This window comes from Symphalangus syndactylus, chromosome 15 (genome assembly GCF_028878055.3).
Source record: "Symphalangus syndactylus isolate Jambi chromosome 15, NHGRI_mSymSyn1-v2.1_pri, whole genome shotgun sequence".
Taxonomy (NCBI): Eukaryota; Metazoa; Chordata; class Mammalia; order Primates; family Hylobatidae; genus Symphalangus; species Symphalangus syndactylus.
In genome coordinates, this window is record NC_072437.2 from 23,171,104 (window position 1) to 23,185,580 (window position 14,477).

At 41.7% G+C, this 14,477-nt stretch overlaps 1 protein-coding gene across 1 annotated transcript in view; it reads right to left on the reverse strand.

The window, feature by feature from the left end:
* LOC129463712 (UDP-glucose:glycoprotein glucosyltransferase 2-like) overlaps positions 1–13,942 on the reverse strand; it is a 199,882-nt gene extending 185,940 nt beyond the window's left edge. The window contains 2 exon segments of the mRNA XM_063618499.1: positions 2,444–2,526; positions 13,678–13,942. Of these exon segments, the coding sequence (XP_063474569.1) occupies positions 2,444–2,526; positions 13,678–13,835 (241 nt within the window). The 5' untranslated portion in view covers positions 13,836–13,942.
* Between the last annotated feature and the right edge of the window lie 535 nt (positions 13,943–14,477).

Sequence of the window (14,477 nt, forward strand, 5' to 3'; positions counted from 1 at the left end):
GTATTTTCAGTAGAGACGAGGTCTCACAATGTTGGCCAGGCTGGTCTCAAACTCCTGGCCTCAAGTGATCTGCCCACCTCAGCCTCCCAAAGTGCTGGGATTACAGGCGTGAGCCACTGTGCCCCGCTAGTAATTCTTACTTTAATACAATTAGGCTCAACCCTGAAAACACTTGAAATACCTCCTTCCATATATGCTTGATGTAGAGTTTAGGTACTCCTGAGCTTATATTCCAACTTGTTAATGATCTGCCACCAGATTGTCCAGGTATATCATTTCATTTAGGTATAAAATATGCTGATATATTTAAGTAACTTAAAATGAATTTGAAATTTACAGGAGTAATTTTTAAGATTGTGTCTCCAATAAAAAATAGCACTGAATAAGGCCAAAAAGCATGTACTGAGAACAACATATATGGGACAGATACACTGAGGGTTTTCGGTGAGAGACACAAAATTTGGTGTTAGGATTTTTTAAACTATCTTGGATACCTGACATTAACCATGAAAACCTTACATATTAATCTAGCCTATTTTTACCTCAATTACCAAAACTATTAATAAGATTACTAGGACAAATATGAGGACAACAAACAGTAATTTCCTAATGATTTGAAAGTAAACATTACTAAGTGATCAAGGTTCCTCCACACATTCCATTCCGGTCTCTTCTACTCATTTGTGTTCCCTACTACCTGGCTAAATCTCATCATTCAAACTCAGCTCCAGCATTCAGGACTGAAAATCCTGTCTTGCTCTCTCTGGAACACTGACCAGGTGCCTCTTTTATGTGTTTTCATGTTATCCACACCCCAATTAAAGCTCTTATCACCTAATAGTGTACATCACTGTTTTGCAGTCTCCTTCATTATATTACGAAGTCCTGAGGATGTACATCACATTTATTCATCTTTGTATTCCCATCATCTAAAGTACCTCCAACATTTCTTACGACTAAAAAGCTTTTTCAGGAAAAAATCTTGAAAGGAAAAATTATTTGCTTTTGGAAATATTTCAGTTGAAAATGTTATTAAAAGCATGTCTGATCTCTTTGTTTTTAAAATCTACTTTGTGAAATCACAAAATCACTGAACTTCAAAGCTGCCTGAGCCAAACAGGCTTCAGTAAATGAGCATTTAAAACATCTGAAACTTAGTTTATCTTACATTTACACTCAGGAACAAAATAATAAACTATTTTAATCACCAATAGTAAGAAGATGTCTCTATATCTAAATGGCTGAAGATTTTACTCTTAAAGGATTCCATGCTCACGTCATCTATTCTAGTCTCTGCAGAGATAGGAAAATAATAAACACATTAATAAACACTTTTTAATTCTGAGGAAGATATATGTATATATAGGTATATACTCTCATATACATATAAAAACAGAAATTACTATCTTACAGATAGTGAAATGAGAGCATATTAGTTACCTGACTTTTTGAGGTATTAAAAGTTTCTTTAATGGTTTAAGAGTCAAACTGTACTGCCAATAAAAATGCAATATACATGTCAGTATACATTAGCCCAAACACACAGAATGTATAACAACAAGATTGAACCCTAATGTAAACTATGGCCCTTGGGTAATAAGGATCTGTCAAGGGAGGTTCATCAACAGATATACATGTACCACACTAGTGAGGGATGTTGATAACAAGGGAGACTATGTGTAGGGGAAGGGGGGCATATGAGAAATCTCTGTATTTTGTGTCCAATTTTGCTATGAACTTATAACTACTCTAAAAAAATTAAGTCTACTTTTAAAAAAGAAAAAAATGTACTACTACTAGATGAAAAATTATTATTTCAAATAAATCTAGGTTCTAGGTAAAAAGAAAACTATCTTAATTTTTTTTTTGGTGGGGGGACAGGGGAGACAAGGCCTCTCTCCATCACTCAGGCTGGAGTGCAGTGGTACAAACACAGCTCAAACTCCTGGGTTCAAGTGATCCTCCGCCTCAGTCTCGCAAATGCTGGGATTACAGGTGTGAGCCACCACACCTGGCCAATTTATTTTATTTTATTTTTTTATTTTTATTTTTTAGAAACAGGGCCTTGCTATTATAGCCCAGGCTAGTTTCTGACTCCTGGGCTCAAGCAATCAATCCTCTGGCCTTGGGCCTTCCAAGTAGCTGCTACTACAGATGCAAACCACCATGCCCAGCTAACAATTTTGATTTCTTCTTGATGAGAATGCAATATCCAAACATGACTAATTATATGAGGTATCTTATAATAAAGTATTAAAACCTTATATTTTTGGCAACAGATGCTTAGAATGGTTTCTATTAAAGCACATTTTCAAATTTAATGTTCAGATTTACTAACCCAGTGAAGCATTCACACTTAACCATTACCATTAAAAAATAATAAACATTACAATGTGTGTACATAAATACAAATCTTACAAGTTAAAATTTACACATCACCTACCTGTTTGCTTATAAATTGCTAATTCTTTTACGGTTTCCAAAAACTGCCAAAATTTTTCATTACTTTCTTCTGCCATAAATTCACTATTAAAAAAATAGAAGTAATCAGTTAGTAGATGGAATTTAAAATGGTTTAGACACTATCAACTGTACTCAAGAACCAAATTATATCTATGGCAAAAACAAAAACCCCTAAAAATTAATGTCAAATTACTAATTTCCATTTACTATAACACTGGAAAAACACACACTGACTATTCTTACCTGAGATATCATTCTCAACTATAAACATATAATCACGTCAGGAAATGGCTTCAGGAGAAATTACTTTTGGCTTTTCCTTGTTATTAGCAACAATTAAAAAATTGATAGTTTATTCTGTCTTGCCATATGAAATGCCACTGAGAAATACAAAAATGATAATTAAGATAGAACATTATATAAAGGTAAAAAGTAGAAAAAAAAAGACCACCTGTTTTTCATAAACAAAAATTGGTTCTATAAATATTTTATAGAAGTTATATTATCTATTGCCTTTACTTGTGTAGAAAATCTTTTTTACTATTTAAAACAGAAAAGATCTTAATTTTAAAAATAGGAAATCAGTGTACTGCACTATGTCTTTGGCCATAAAGCCCAATGAAATTTCCATGGTATTTAAGAAAAAATGGCCAAAGCTATTTAAAGCCTTTCAGAAATAATGAAATAAATGAAAGATTTAGTTCTGCACAGAACAAAACACTAGACAGCTAAAACAAATAAGGTTAACCATTTAAGCTAGAAACAAAACAGCCACCAAACAGATGGTGCTGATTACTTGTTATTGCCCACCTTACCTTTCTCTCTAGGCTTGGTAAACTTAAACTAATGCTTAAAATAAATGGAAAGTATTGAGAACATCCACAACACATACAGATTAACTAATTCTTGTGAGTCTGACATGGCCACTAAAAAGGAAAAAGGAAGTCAGAAAGACTGATTAATTCAACATAAACACAACAAGCATAGGAATTTAGAGTAATAAGTAACTTCAAATCAACACTTGGCAAGACTTAACTGATTTGACCAAACAGCTACAGACATGCTCATATACTGTGCAACCACAGGTAAAAGACTTCTTCCAACTACCAGAATCTGTACGTCTACCTAAGTCTGATCCTTCAAAGTGATCGCCTTAATAAAGTGTTCCAGCTAACAAGGGAAGTGAAGGACCTTTTCAAGGAGAACTACAAATCGCTGCTCAAGGAAATCAGACAGGACACAAATGGAAAAACATTCCATGCTCATGGATAGGAAGAATCAATTCTGTGAAAATGGCCATACTGCCCAAAGTAATTTATAGATTCAATGCTATTCCTAGTAAACTGATGGCAGCAGTGACCCGTCTACAGTGGCCGCTGCAAAAACACCAGCTGCAGCAAGGGAGACATGGCCAGGGTTGTGTACTCCATGGAGCTGGTGGGAGCAGGGAACAGGTGGAAGCCCCACCCAATTCTGAGTTGGCAGGGTGGAGGGCCCACACTCCCCAGGAGCAGCTGTCTAGACCTGGACATCCCTGTGCTCTTGGGGGCTGAAGGCAGGTAGGAGTCCATGCTTCCTCCTGAGTTGGCGGGGTGGGAGCCCTGCACTCCCTGGGTGCAGCTGCAACCACAGCTGCAACCACCCAGCTGCAGCTGTGGACCAAGGCATCCCTGCACTCTCAGGGGCCTGCAAAGCCCCCTGTCCCACCACAGGCTTGAAAGTGCCTGCTCCTGCTTCCTGGCCTCTCCCTGCTCCCAATCCCTGCTCCAATTTCAGAGCAAAGTTGCACCTGAGCCTAGAAGCTGTCACAACCTGGCTTGGTGTGCACGTGTTTGGGGTAGTGCTGACATGCCAGCCCCCTACCACCTCAGCCCACTCCAGACTTTGGGCACCAATGGGCATGGGAGGGAGGCCGAGAGGGGCCTGGGGGCAGCTTGGCACAGGACTGAAAGGTGCCCATGATGCGAACAGCCTGGGTGCCACGGACATGGTAGATGGCAGGTTAACGGTGGCAGGGAGCAGATGGGCAAAAAGGGATGGGTCCCTGGTGAAGCCCCACCTTCAAGCTAAGGACAACCTGAAGCCTGGGGGCTGGGCTACCTCTTCCACGGACTGCAGTGACAACTTACGGTGTTTTTGTCCCAGCCTATCCAAGGCCTCCCACGGACCAATCAGCAACCCCGCCCCCGCCCCACCTTCCCCCGTCTGAAGCCCATAAAAACCCCAGACTCAGCCAAACTCAGGCAGATAATGAGATGACCTGCCTGTGGATAGGAACTACACATTCCAGGTGTCCTCTCCCAGACATCGGGATGACCTGACTGCAGGTGGAAGCTATCCACTCCATGTCTCCTCTCTGCTGAGGGCTGCAGACTCAACAGAATGACCTGCCTGTGAAAAGGAGCTACCCACTCCAGGTCTCCTCTCTAGTGACAGCTGCACTCATCAGGACCACCTGCCAGCAGAAAGGAGCTACCAACTTCAGTTCTCCTGAGAGCTGTACCGTCTCTCAATAAAGCACCTCTTTGCCTTGCTCACCTTCCAGTTGTCTACATGCCTCATTCTTCCTGAACATGTAACAAGAACTTGGAACTCACCAAATGGCAGGACTGAAAGAGCTGTAACACAAACAGGGCTGAAATACGTACCCCACTCACCACATTGCAGGCAATGAAAAGGAGAGAAGAGCTGCAGCCCTTTGGGGAGCCCAGACCTACAGGCTCCCTGAGACAGAGCTGTGACACTCTCTTTAGGGCTGTGTGGTTCCTGGTATCTCCAAACTTCCAGGTGCCACTGCATTCCACCACAGTGCCTGCAGTGGAAGCCACCTGCAGTATGCCTGGTGGAGCCACAGTCTTGTACAAAGCTGGTGCCTGTGCCAGTACCCGGAGCTGCCCACCCCACTGCACCTGCCACTCTTGGCTGTGCGCAGTGGCCAGACCCTGTGCTTGCTCACACACTCACTGCCACCCTGCAACTGGCTCGCCCTTGGCAGGTGTGGGATCCAGGCCAGTAACACAAGCCGAGCACAGCCTGCCGGGCCGAGTGGACAAAATGAGCACAGCAGGCCCCAGCAAAACTCGGGCAAAGGTGCTACCAGCCATACAGGTTTCCGACTGGCAAAGCCAAAACCCTTATCACGGGATCCTTATCCTGTGACAAAACTACCATTGACATTCTTCACAGAATTAGAAAATATGAAAAAGAGCCCAAATAGCCAAGACAATCCGAAGCAAAAAGAACAAAGCTGGAGGCATCATGCTACCTAACTTCAAACTATACTACAAGGTTACAGTAACCAATACAGCATGCTACTTGTACAAGGACATACACATAGATCAACAGAACAGAATAGAAAACTCAGAAATAAGACTGCACACCTACAAGCATCTGATCTTTGACAAACCTGACAAAAACAAGCAATGAAAGGATTCTCTATTTAATAAATGGTTCTGGGAGAACTGGCTAGCCATATGCAGAAAACTGAAACTGGACCCCTTCCTTACACCTCATACAAAAATTAACTCAAGATGAATTAGAGACTTAAATGTAAAACCTAAAATTATAAGACAATCTAAGCAATACAATTCAGGACATAGACACAAGCAACGATTTCATGACGAAAATGCCAAGAGCAATTGCAACAAAAGCAAAAACTGACAAATGGGATCTATTTAAACTAAAGACTTTCTGCACAACAAAAACTATCACCAGAGTGAACAGACAACCTACAGAATGGGAGAAAATTTCTGCAATGTATCCATCTGACAAAGGTCTCATATGCAAAGTCTATAAGGAACTTCAACAAATTTACAAGAAAAAAACAAACGACCCTATTAAAAAGTGGGCCAAGGAAATGAATAGACACATCAAAATAAAACATTCATGCGGCCAACAAACATGAAAAAAAGCTCCACATCACTGATCATTAGAGAAATGCAAATCAAAACCACAATGAGATACCATCTCACACCAGTCAGAATGGTGATTATTAAGAAGTCAAGAAACAACAGATGCTGGCAAGGCTGTGGAGAAAAAAACGCTTTTACACTGTTGGTGGGAATGTAAATTAGTTCAACCATTGTAGAAGACAGTGTGGCAATTCCTCAAAGATCTAGAGGCAGAAATACCATTTGACCCAGCAATCCCATTACTGGGTGTATACCCAAAGGAATATAAATCATATTATGAACATACATGCACACATATGTCCACTGCAGCACTATTTACAATAGCAAAGACATGGAATCAACCTATATCCCCATCAATGAGAAATTGAATAAAGAAAATGTGGTATACATACACTACAGAATACTATGCAGCCATAAAAATGAACAAGGTCATGTCCTTTGCAGAAACATGGATGGAGCTGGAAGCCATTATCCTTAGCAAACTAACGCAGAGACAGAAAACCAAACACTGCATGTTTTCACTACAAGTGGGAGCTGAATGATGAGAACACATGGACACATAGCGGGTAACGACACATACTGGAGTCTGTTGGAAAGGTGCAAGGGGACGGAGAGCATCAAGAAGAAAGTTAATGGATGCTGGGCTTCATACCTAGGTGATAGTTTGATCTGTGCGGCAAACCACAATGGCACACATTTACCTATGTGACAAACCCGCACATCCTGCATGTGTACCTTGGAACTTGAAAGTTCAAGTTAAAAAAAAAGTATTCACTTAAAGTTATTCCCCCAATACATCACTGCTTTAAGCACTTTTGGAACTCTTCTGGAATCTCAGAGGCCATTTACTGGTAACTCATTATTAATCACTGAGGAGCAAACATCCTTGAGACCATCTAAACCACTTCTGCACCTGGTAAAAGGTAAGATATTACCTTTGTACAACGTTTTGTTTGTTTAAGACAGCATCTCCCCTTGTCACACCGGCTGGAGTGCAGTGGTGCAAACATGGCTTACTTGAGCCTGGGAAGTCTCAAGCGATCCTCCCACTGCAGCCGCTCAAGTAGCTGGGACTACAGGCACATGCCACCATGCCCAGTTCACTCTTTTGGACAAAGTTTTTCTAAAGGTAACAAACTGGCATTTCTAATTGTTCACTTGCCTTATAAAATATATGGCTCAAAATAAGTGTATTTCTTCAAAAAATTCTGCCCAGAGAAAACAGTTATTTCTACAAAGAGTGTTTTTATACACACTAAAGAGTTTGACAGTAATTATAAGTGGAATTTCAAAAATATTTTCAGTCAGATCAACACAAGTAGAATAACTGCAGTTCAGATGTACAAATTAAGGTATGCATATTGTAAAATGCTAGCCTCTTCAGCCTATAACCACCTCTAGCCAGAGTCTTGCTCTGTCGCCCAGGCTGGAGTGCAGTGGCGCAATCTTGACTCCCTGCAACCTTCACCTCCTTGGTTCAAACAATTCTCCTGCCTCAGCCTCCTGAGTAGCTAGGATTATAGGCATGTGCCACCACACGTGGCTATTTTTTGTATTGTTAGTAGAGACAGGGTTTCACCATGTTGGCTAGGCTGGTCTCGAATTCCTGACCTCATGATCTGCCCGCCTCGGCCTCCCCAAGTGCTGGGATTACAGGCCTGAGCCACTGCGTTTGGTTGCAAATTTTATTATATTATAAATTTCTTTATACAGGGGACACACCTTATTCATCTTTGTTTCCTACATAGGACTATACTCAAGTTATGCATTCAAATTTCCAGGATGAACTGAAAAATATCTGTGTGTGTGTGTGTGTGTGTGTGTGTGTGTGTGTATGCATTTATAGATTTTGGTTGGGAAGCTCAATTTTTGGATTTAAAGCATTATTCTTAGAAATCTCCCTTACTTGTTCCCACATTATTTTCCTTAAGTTCCTATCTGCTCAGCTCCTTCAACCTATTCAATGCTCTTCAATTCTTCTACTTCCACACTTACTCTTCTCAACCTCTTTGATTTTCCTACAATTTTAAGAGAAACATAAACAAATTGAAGGAAAGCAGAATAATGAACTATATAAAATAAATTTTTTGAAGTGCAGTGGTTGAAGAAACTACAGGCTTTTGGCCCGCTATTCTCACACAATGTGTCACACACAGAAACAGATTTGGTTCTGAAAGAGAGGATCAGTAGATAAAAGGTATAGAGAGAAAGATTTTAGTTTATATAATAAAGGACCTCCTACAATTTTGATTTGTTCACAACAAAACAATAAGGCACATGAGGTAACACTGAGCATCTTCTCTGGATTTTCCAAGGACAAATTAGTTTCCACAAGTAAGGTATATTGTAGAGGTAATTCTGATGGTGGCTTAAAGTATACCTTTCCCCATAAAAAGTACCTTTTGTTGAATTAGCATTATTGAGTACCTAACTTTTGTGCACTGTGCCTTGGCAAAATAAACATGAATAAAAAACAGTTTTGTCTCTGAAGCTCACCTTTTAACAACAGAGATTAGCATATATGATACAATAAAGATTATTACAGAAATACTGGCCAAATGTTATGAGAGAATAATAGAAAGTTATTAATTTTGTCATGGGAAAGTATCAGGCAAGATAGAACAATATGGTATGCCCACAAATGAGGTATCAATGAGGAAGACTGTAACAGAACGATATATTACTATCCTAGGGCTACCACACCACTACCCAAGGATCCTCTACACATCTTTCCTGGATAACACCATGTTTATACTGGGCTTCTGCTGAGATAGTCGAGTGGATTCATGAATCACAGGTCTAACCTATTCAGCAAGAGAAATTTATTCTCTCATAGTTCTGGAGACCAAAAGTCTGAAGTCAAGGTTTGAGCAGAGTTAATGCAAAAGATTCTAAAAGCTGCCCTTTTTTTGTTGGGGCCATCCTTCAAGCCACCCTCTAGCCCCCAAAAGCCCCCAAAATCCACCTCCCCTACATAAAATATATTTCCCCTTGCCAACAACCTCCCAAAACTCAACCAATTACAGCATCAATTCTAAGTCCAAAATCTCATGTAAATATCATCAACTTCATTTACAAATTTTATCATCTAAATCATGTATGGGTGAGACTCTGGGTATGATCCATCCTGGGGTAAAATTCTCCCCTGTCTACCTGTGAAACTAGAAAACAAGTTATGTTTCCAAAATGCAATGGTGAAACAGGCATACGATGGACACTCTAATTCCCAAAGGAAAAAAACAGAAAGAATAAAGGGGTCACTGGTCACAGGCAAGTTCAAAATCCAGCGGGGCAAATTTCCATTATGTTTCAAAGCCTGAGAATAACTCTCTGTGGCCTGATGCTTCACCCTCTGTGCTGCCTGCCATGGTTCTGCCTGCAGAGTTATTCTTTCTTTCTTGAAAGGGAAGCACAATGTTTACAGCCAAGTAGCTCTATTAGTCCATTTCCTGCCTATAGAATTTTGGAAGTCCAACAGCCTTCTTTCGTTTTGTCTTGTCTGTCTCCTTTGGTCCAAGCTGATAGTGTTTCTAATACATTCCATAAAACTTTGTAAGACTATTGTATATTTCACCAAGAGCCACATCATTACACGGATCCTCCCCAGATCCTTCCTGGATATCCCCATCTTCTTTATACCAAGCTTCTGGGGAGATGGTTGAGGGGACCCATGAATCACATGCTTAACCTGTTCAGCAAAAGGTTGTCCTGCCAGGTTCCTGTCTTTCTCTCCAGAGCACACATTCCCAACACTGAGTTTCCTAGTTGTAGCACCCTTTACAATCTGGATAGGCTGAGAACCTCCAAAATCATCAAGTGTTGTTTCCTTTTTCCTTACCTGTTCCTTTTTAAATTTATCTCTTTCTTCTCTCATTTTAATATAAGCAGCGAGGAGAAACCAAGCAGCACTTTAAACACTTTGCTTGGAAATCTTCTCAGCTCATATCCAAGTTCACCACTTTCAAGATGTTTTCCACAAACTGTAGAAACCAAGTCAGCCAGTATCGTATCACTACATAACAAGGGTTACCTTTCTTCTAGATTCCAATATAGTGTCTCTCATTTCCTTCCAAGCCATGGCCAGAACAGACTTCAATGTTCATATTTCTACTGGAATTCTCTTCAGGATGATATAAGAATTCTCTATGATGAGAGAAGTTTTTTCAACTATGCCCTTTAATCTCTTCTAAGCCCTCAGCAGAATCACCCTTAATGTCCAGATTTCTGCAGTCTCCTCAAGGCAGAATCTATCTATAGAGATATAGACCAATGGAACAGAACAGAGCCCTTGGAAATAATACTACACATCTACAACCATCTGATCTTTGACAAACCTGACAAAAACAAGAAATGGGGAAAGGATTCCCTATTTAATAAATGGTGCTGCAAAAACTGGCTAGCCATATGTAGAAAGCTGAAACTGGATCCCTTCCTTACACCTTATACAAAAATTAATTCAAGATGGATTAAAGACTTACATGTTAGACCTAGAACCATAAAAACCCTAGAAGAAAACCTAGGCAATACCATTCACGACATAGGCATGGGCAAGGACTTCATGTCTAAATCACCAAAAGCAATGGCAACAAAAGCCAAAACTGACAAATGGGATCTAATTAAAGTAAGAACTTCTGCACAGCAAAAGAAACTACCATCAGAGTGAACAGGCAACCTACAGAATGGGAGAAAATTTTTGCAATCTACCCATCTGACAAAGCGCTAATATCCAGAATCTACAAAGAACTTAAACAAATGTACAAGAAAAAATCAAACAACCCCATCAAAAAGTGGGCAAAGGATATGAACAGACACTTCTCAAAAGAAGACATTTATGCAACCAACAGAAACATGAAAAAATTCTCATCATCACTGGCCATCAGAGAAATGGAAATCAAAACCACAATGAGATACCATCTCACACAAGTTAGAATGGCCATCATTAAAAAGTCAGGAAACAACAGGTGCTGGAGAGGATTTGGAGAAATAGGGACACTTTTACACTGTTGGTGGGACTGTAAACTAGTTCAACCATTGTGGAAGACAGTGTGGCAATTCCTCAAGGATCTAGAACTAGAAATACCATTTGACCCAGCCATCCCATTACTGGGTATATACCCAAAGGATTATAAATCATGCTGCTATAAAGACACATGCACACGTATGTTTATTGTGGCACTATTCACAATAGCAAAGACTTGGAAGCAACCCAAATGTCCATCAATGATAGACTGGATTAAGAAAATGTGGCACATATACACCACGGAATACTATGCAACCATAAAAAAGGATAAGTTCATGTCCTTTGTAGGGACATGGACAAAGCTGGAAACCATCATTCTCCACAAACTATCGCAAGGACAGAAAACCAAACACCACACGTTCTCACTCATAGGTGGGAACTGAACAATGAGAACACTTGGACACACAATGGGGAACATCACACACCAGGGCCTGTTGCGGGGTTGGGAGAGTGGGGGAACAGCATTAGGAGATACACCTAATGTAAATGATGAGTTAATGGGTGCAGCACATCAACATGGCACATGTATATCTATATACCTGCACGTTGTGCACATGTACCCTAGAACTTAAAGTATAATAATAAAAAAAATAGCTGGGACTTAATTGAACTAAAGAGCTTTTGCACGGCAAGAGGAATAGTCAGCAGAGTAAACAGACAACCCACAAAATGGGAGAAAATCTTCACAATCTATATATCTGACAGAGGATTAATATCCCGAATCTACAAGGAACTCAAATCAGCAGGAAAAAAAAAAAAACAGTCCCATCAAAAAGTGGGCTAAGAACATGAATACACAATTCTCAAAAGATATATAAATGGCTAACATGAAAAAATGCTCAACATACTAATGATCAGGGAAACACAAATCAAAACCACAATGCGATACCACCTTACTCCTGCAAGAATGGCCATAATAAAAAAATAAAAATAAATAATCGATGTTGGCATGGATGCAGCAAACAGGGAACACTTTTACACTGCTAGTGGGAATGTAAACTAGTATAACCACTATGGAAAACAGTGTGGGGAGTTCTCAAAGTACTAAGAGTAGATCTACCATTTCATCCAGCAATTCCACTACTAGGTATCCACCCAGAGGAAAAGAAGTCATATGAAAAAGATAGTTGCACATGTATGTTTATAGCAGCACAATTCACAAGTGCAAAAATGTGGAACCAATCCAAATATCCATCAATCAACAAGTGGATAAACTGTGGCATATATATCATGGAATACTACTCAGCCATAAAAAGGAATCAATTAATGGCATTCACAGCAACCTGGATGAGATTAGAGACTATTATTCTAAGTGAAGTAAGTCAGGAATGGAAAACCAAATATAGTATGCTCTCACTGATATGTGGGAACTAAGCTATGAGGATGCAAAGGCATAAGAATGACACAATGGACTTTGGGGACTCGCGGGAAAGGTTGGGAAGGGAGTGAAGGATAAAAGACTACAAATTGGGTGCAATGTATATACTGATGGGGTGATGGGTGTATCAAAATCTCAGAAATCACCACTGAAGAACTTACGTAACCAAACACCACCTGTTCCCCAATAAACTACAGAAATGAAAAAAAAATTAACTGTTTTAGCATCAAATACATGCAACTTATGTGGAGTGATGGAGTCTCTTTTTAGGGACACACACTGTTGCTGTGGTGAACAGCCATTAAGTCATTGGTGTAAAACTTCATTTTTGCTAAGAGAAAGAACTTTCTAATTTTACTCAACTAGAATACTAAGGGGCAAAATGCAATAGCTACAAGTTTTGTTCTGCAGAGTAAATGATAGGTCATGAACTAATTCCGCTAGAAGAGATTCAGGAAAAATATTACCTTGCAGGAAGCTGCCCTCCCCGCAGGAAGCTGCCCTCCCCATAGCAAGCCTAGGAGCTGGTGGTATGATGTCATCATTACGAAACTAGGTACTTTAAGCACTGTCTGAACAGAACTGCCTACCCCAGTGGAAGCTCTTGTGTTAAGTGCCAGGCGTAAATGCTAACACATCCCAACATATTAAAGCAGAGCAGGGAAGCTTTAAAAACTGTAGGTAAAGTAAGACTGAGGGGGAAAGGAACTGCAAGTGAGTGCTGCACGGGAACCGAGAAGCCGCCCCAGGTCGGAAAGGAAGGAGGTGGTGATGCTCAGGGCCAGAGCGAAGGCGTCTGGAGAAGCCGGGTGGGAGCCAGACACCCGCTGCCGGCACGAAGAAAGCGTGGCTGAGAGTGGCAGCGCGCCCACACCCGCCTGGACGAGGGCCCGGCCCGCACCCACCTTGCCTCCAGCAGCAGCGGGGTCTCGGGCCACTTCGCGGCCAAGTGGGCGGTCACCGACTTGGACGCGGCGACCGTCCTGGCGCCGAGCTGCGAAAGCCACAGCGCCGTGGAGCCTAGGAGCAGCCGCACCACGTTCGTGGCTTTCGCTGGCGCCATGGCACGGAGAGAAAAGCGCGAGTTCCTCGGACCCGGTACCCACAGACTGCGGCCGCCACACTTCGGCCGGCTTTTCCAGGCGCGCGGCTGCCCACTTCCGGTGGGGGGAGCTCGAGTCCGTTACTGGGTGCCGGTCCAGGCCGGCGCATGCGTGTCCCGCTCCAGCGCGGTTTAGTGGGTGCGGCCTGGGGAGCCCACGCCAGCCGGACGCTGGGCCACGTCCGAGCCGCCGGGGCGGCGCCGGGTTGCCGAGCGGCGTCACAGATGCTCCCGCGGGTCCATTCCCGGGACCTTGGGTTCTCGGACAGAGGTTTTGAGACACGGGGCGGGAAGCTGGCTCTCCAGACCGAACTAGGGCTGGCTGGAGTGGCCAAAATCTGGAAGCAAAGTCAGGACCACTTGCATATTGTCCACCTTTTACATAGGAGGAAAATAAGGCCTGTAAAAGTTGAAGTCCCCACCTCACGCAGTTCTCAAGTGTTACTACAGGTTGGAATCACCCGGGAGAGCTTTTAGAAGGCCGCCACCAAGGCCACGCCCCGTACCTGAGAATCTCGGGAGGGGGGTGAGATGCGGCATCAATAGTATTAGTTAAGATCCGCAGGTGATTCCAGTGTCCAATCATGTTAGGAAACCCGTGAC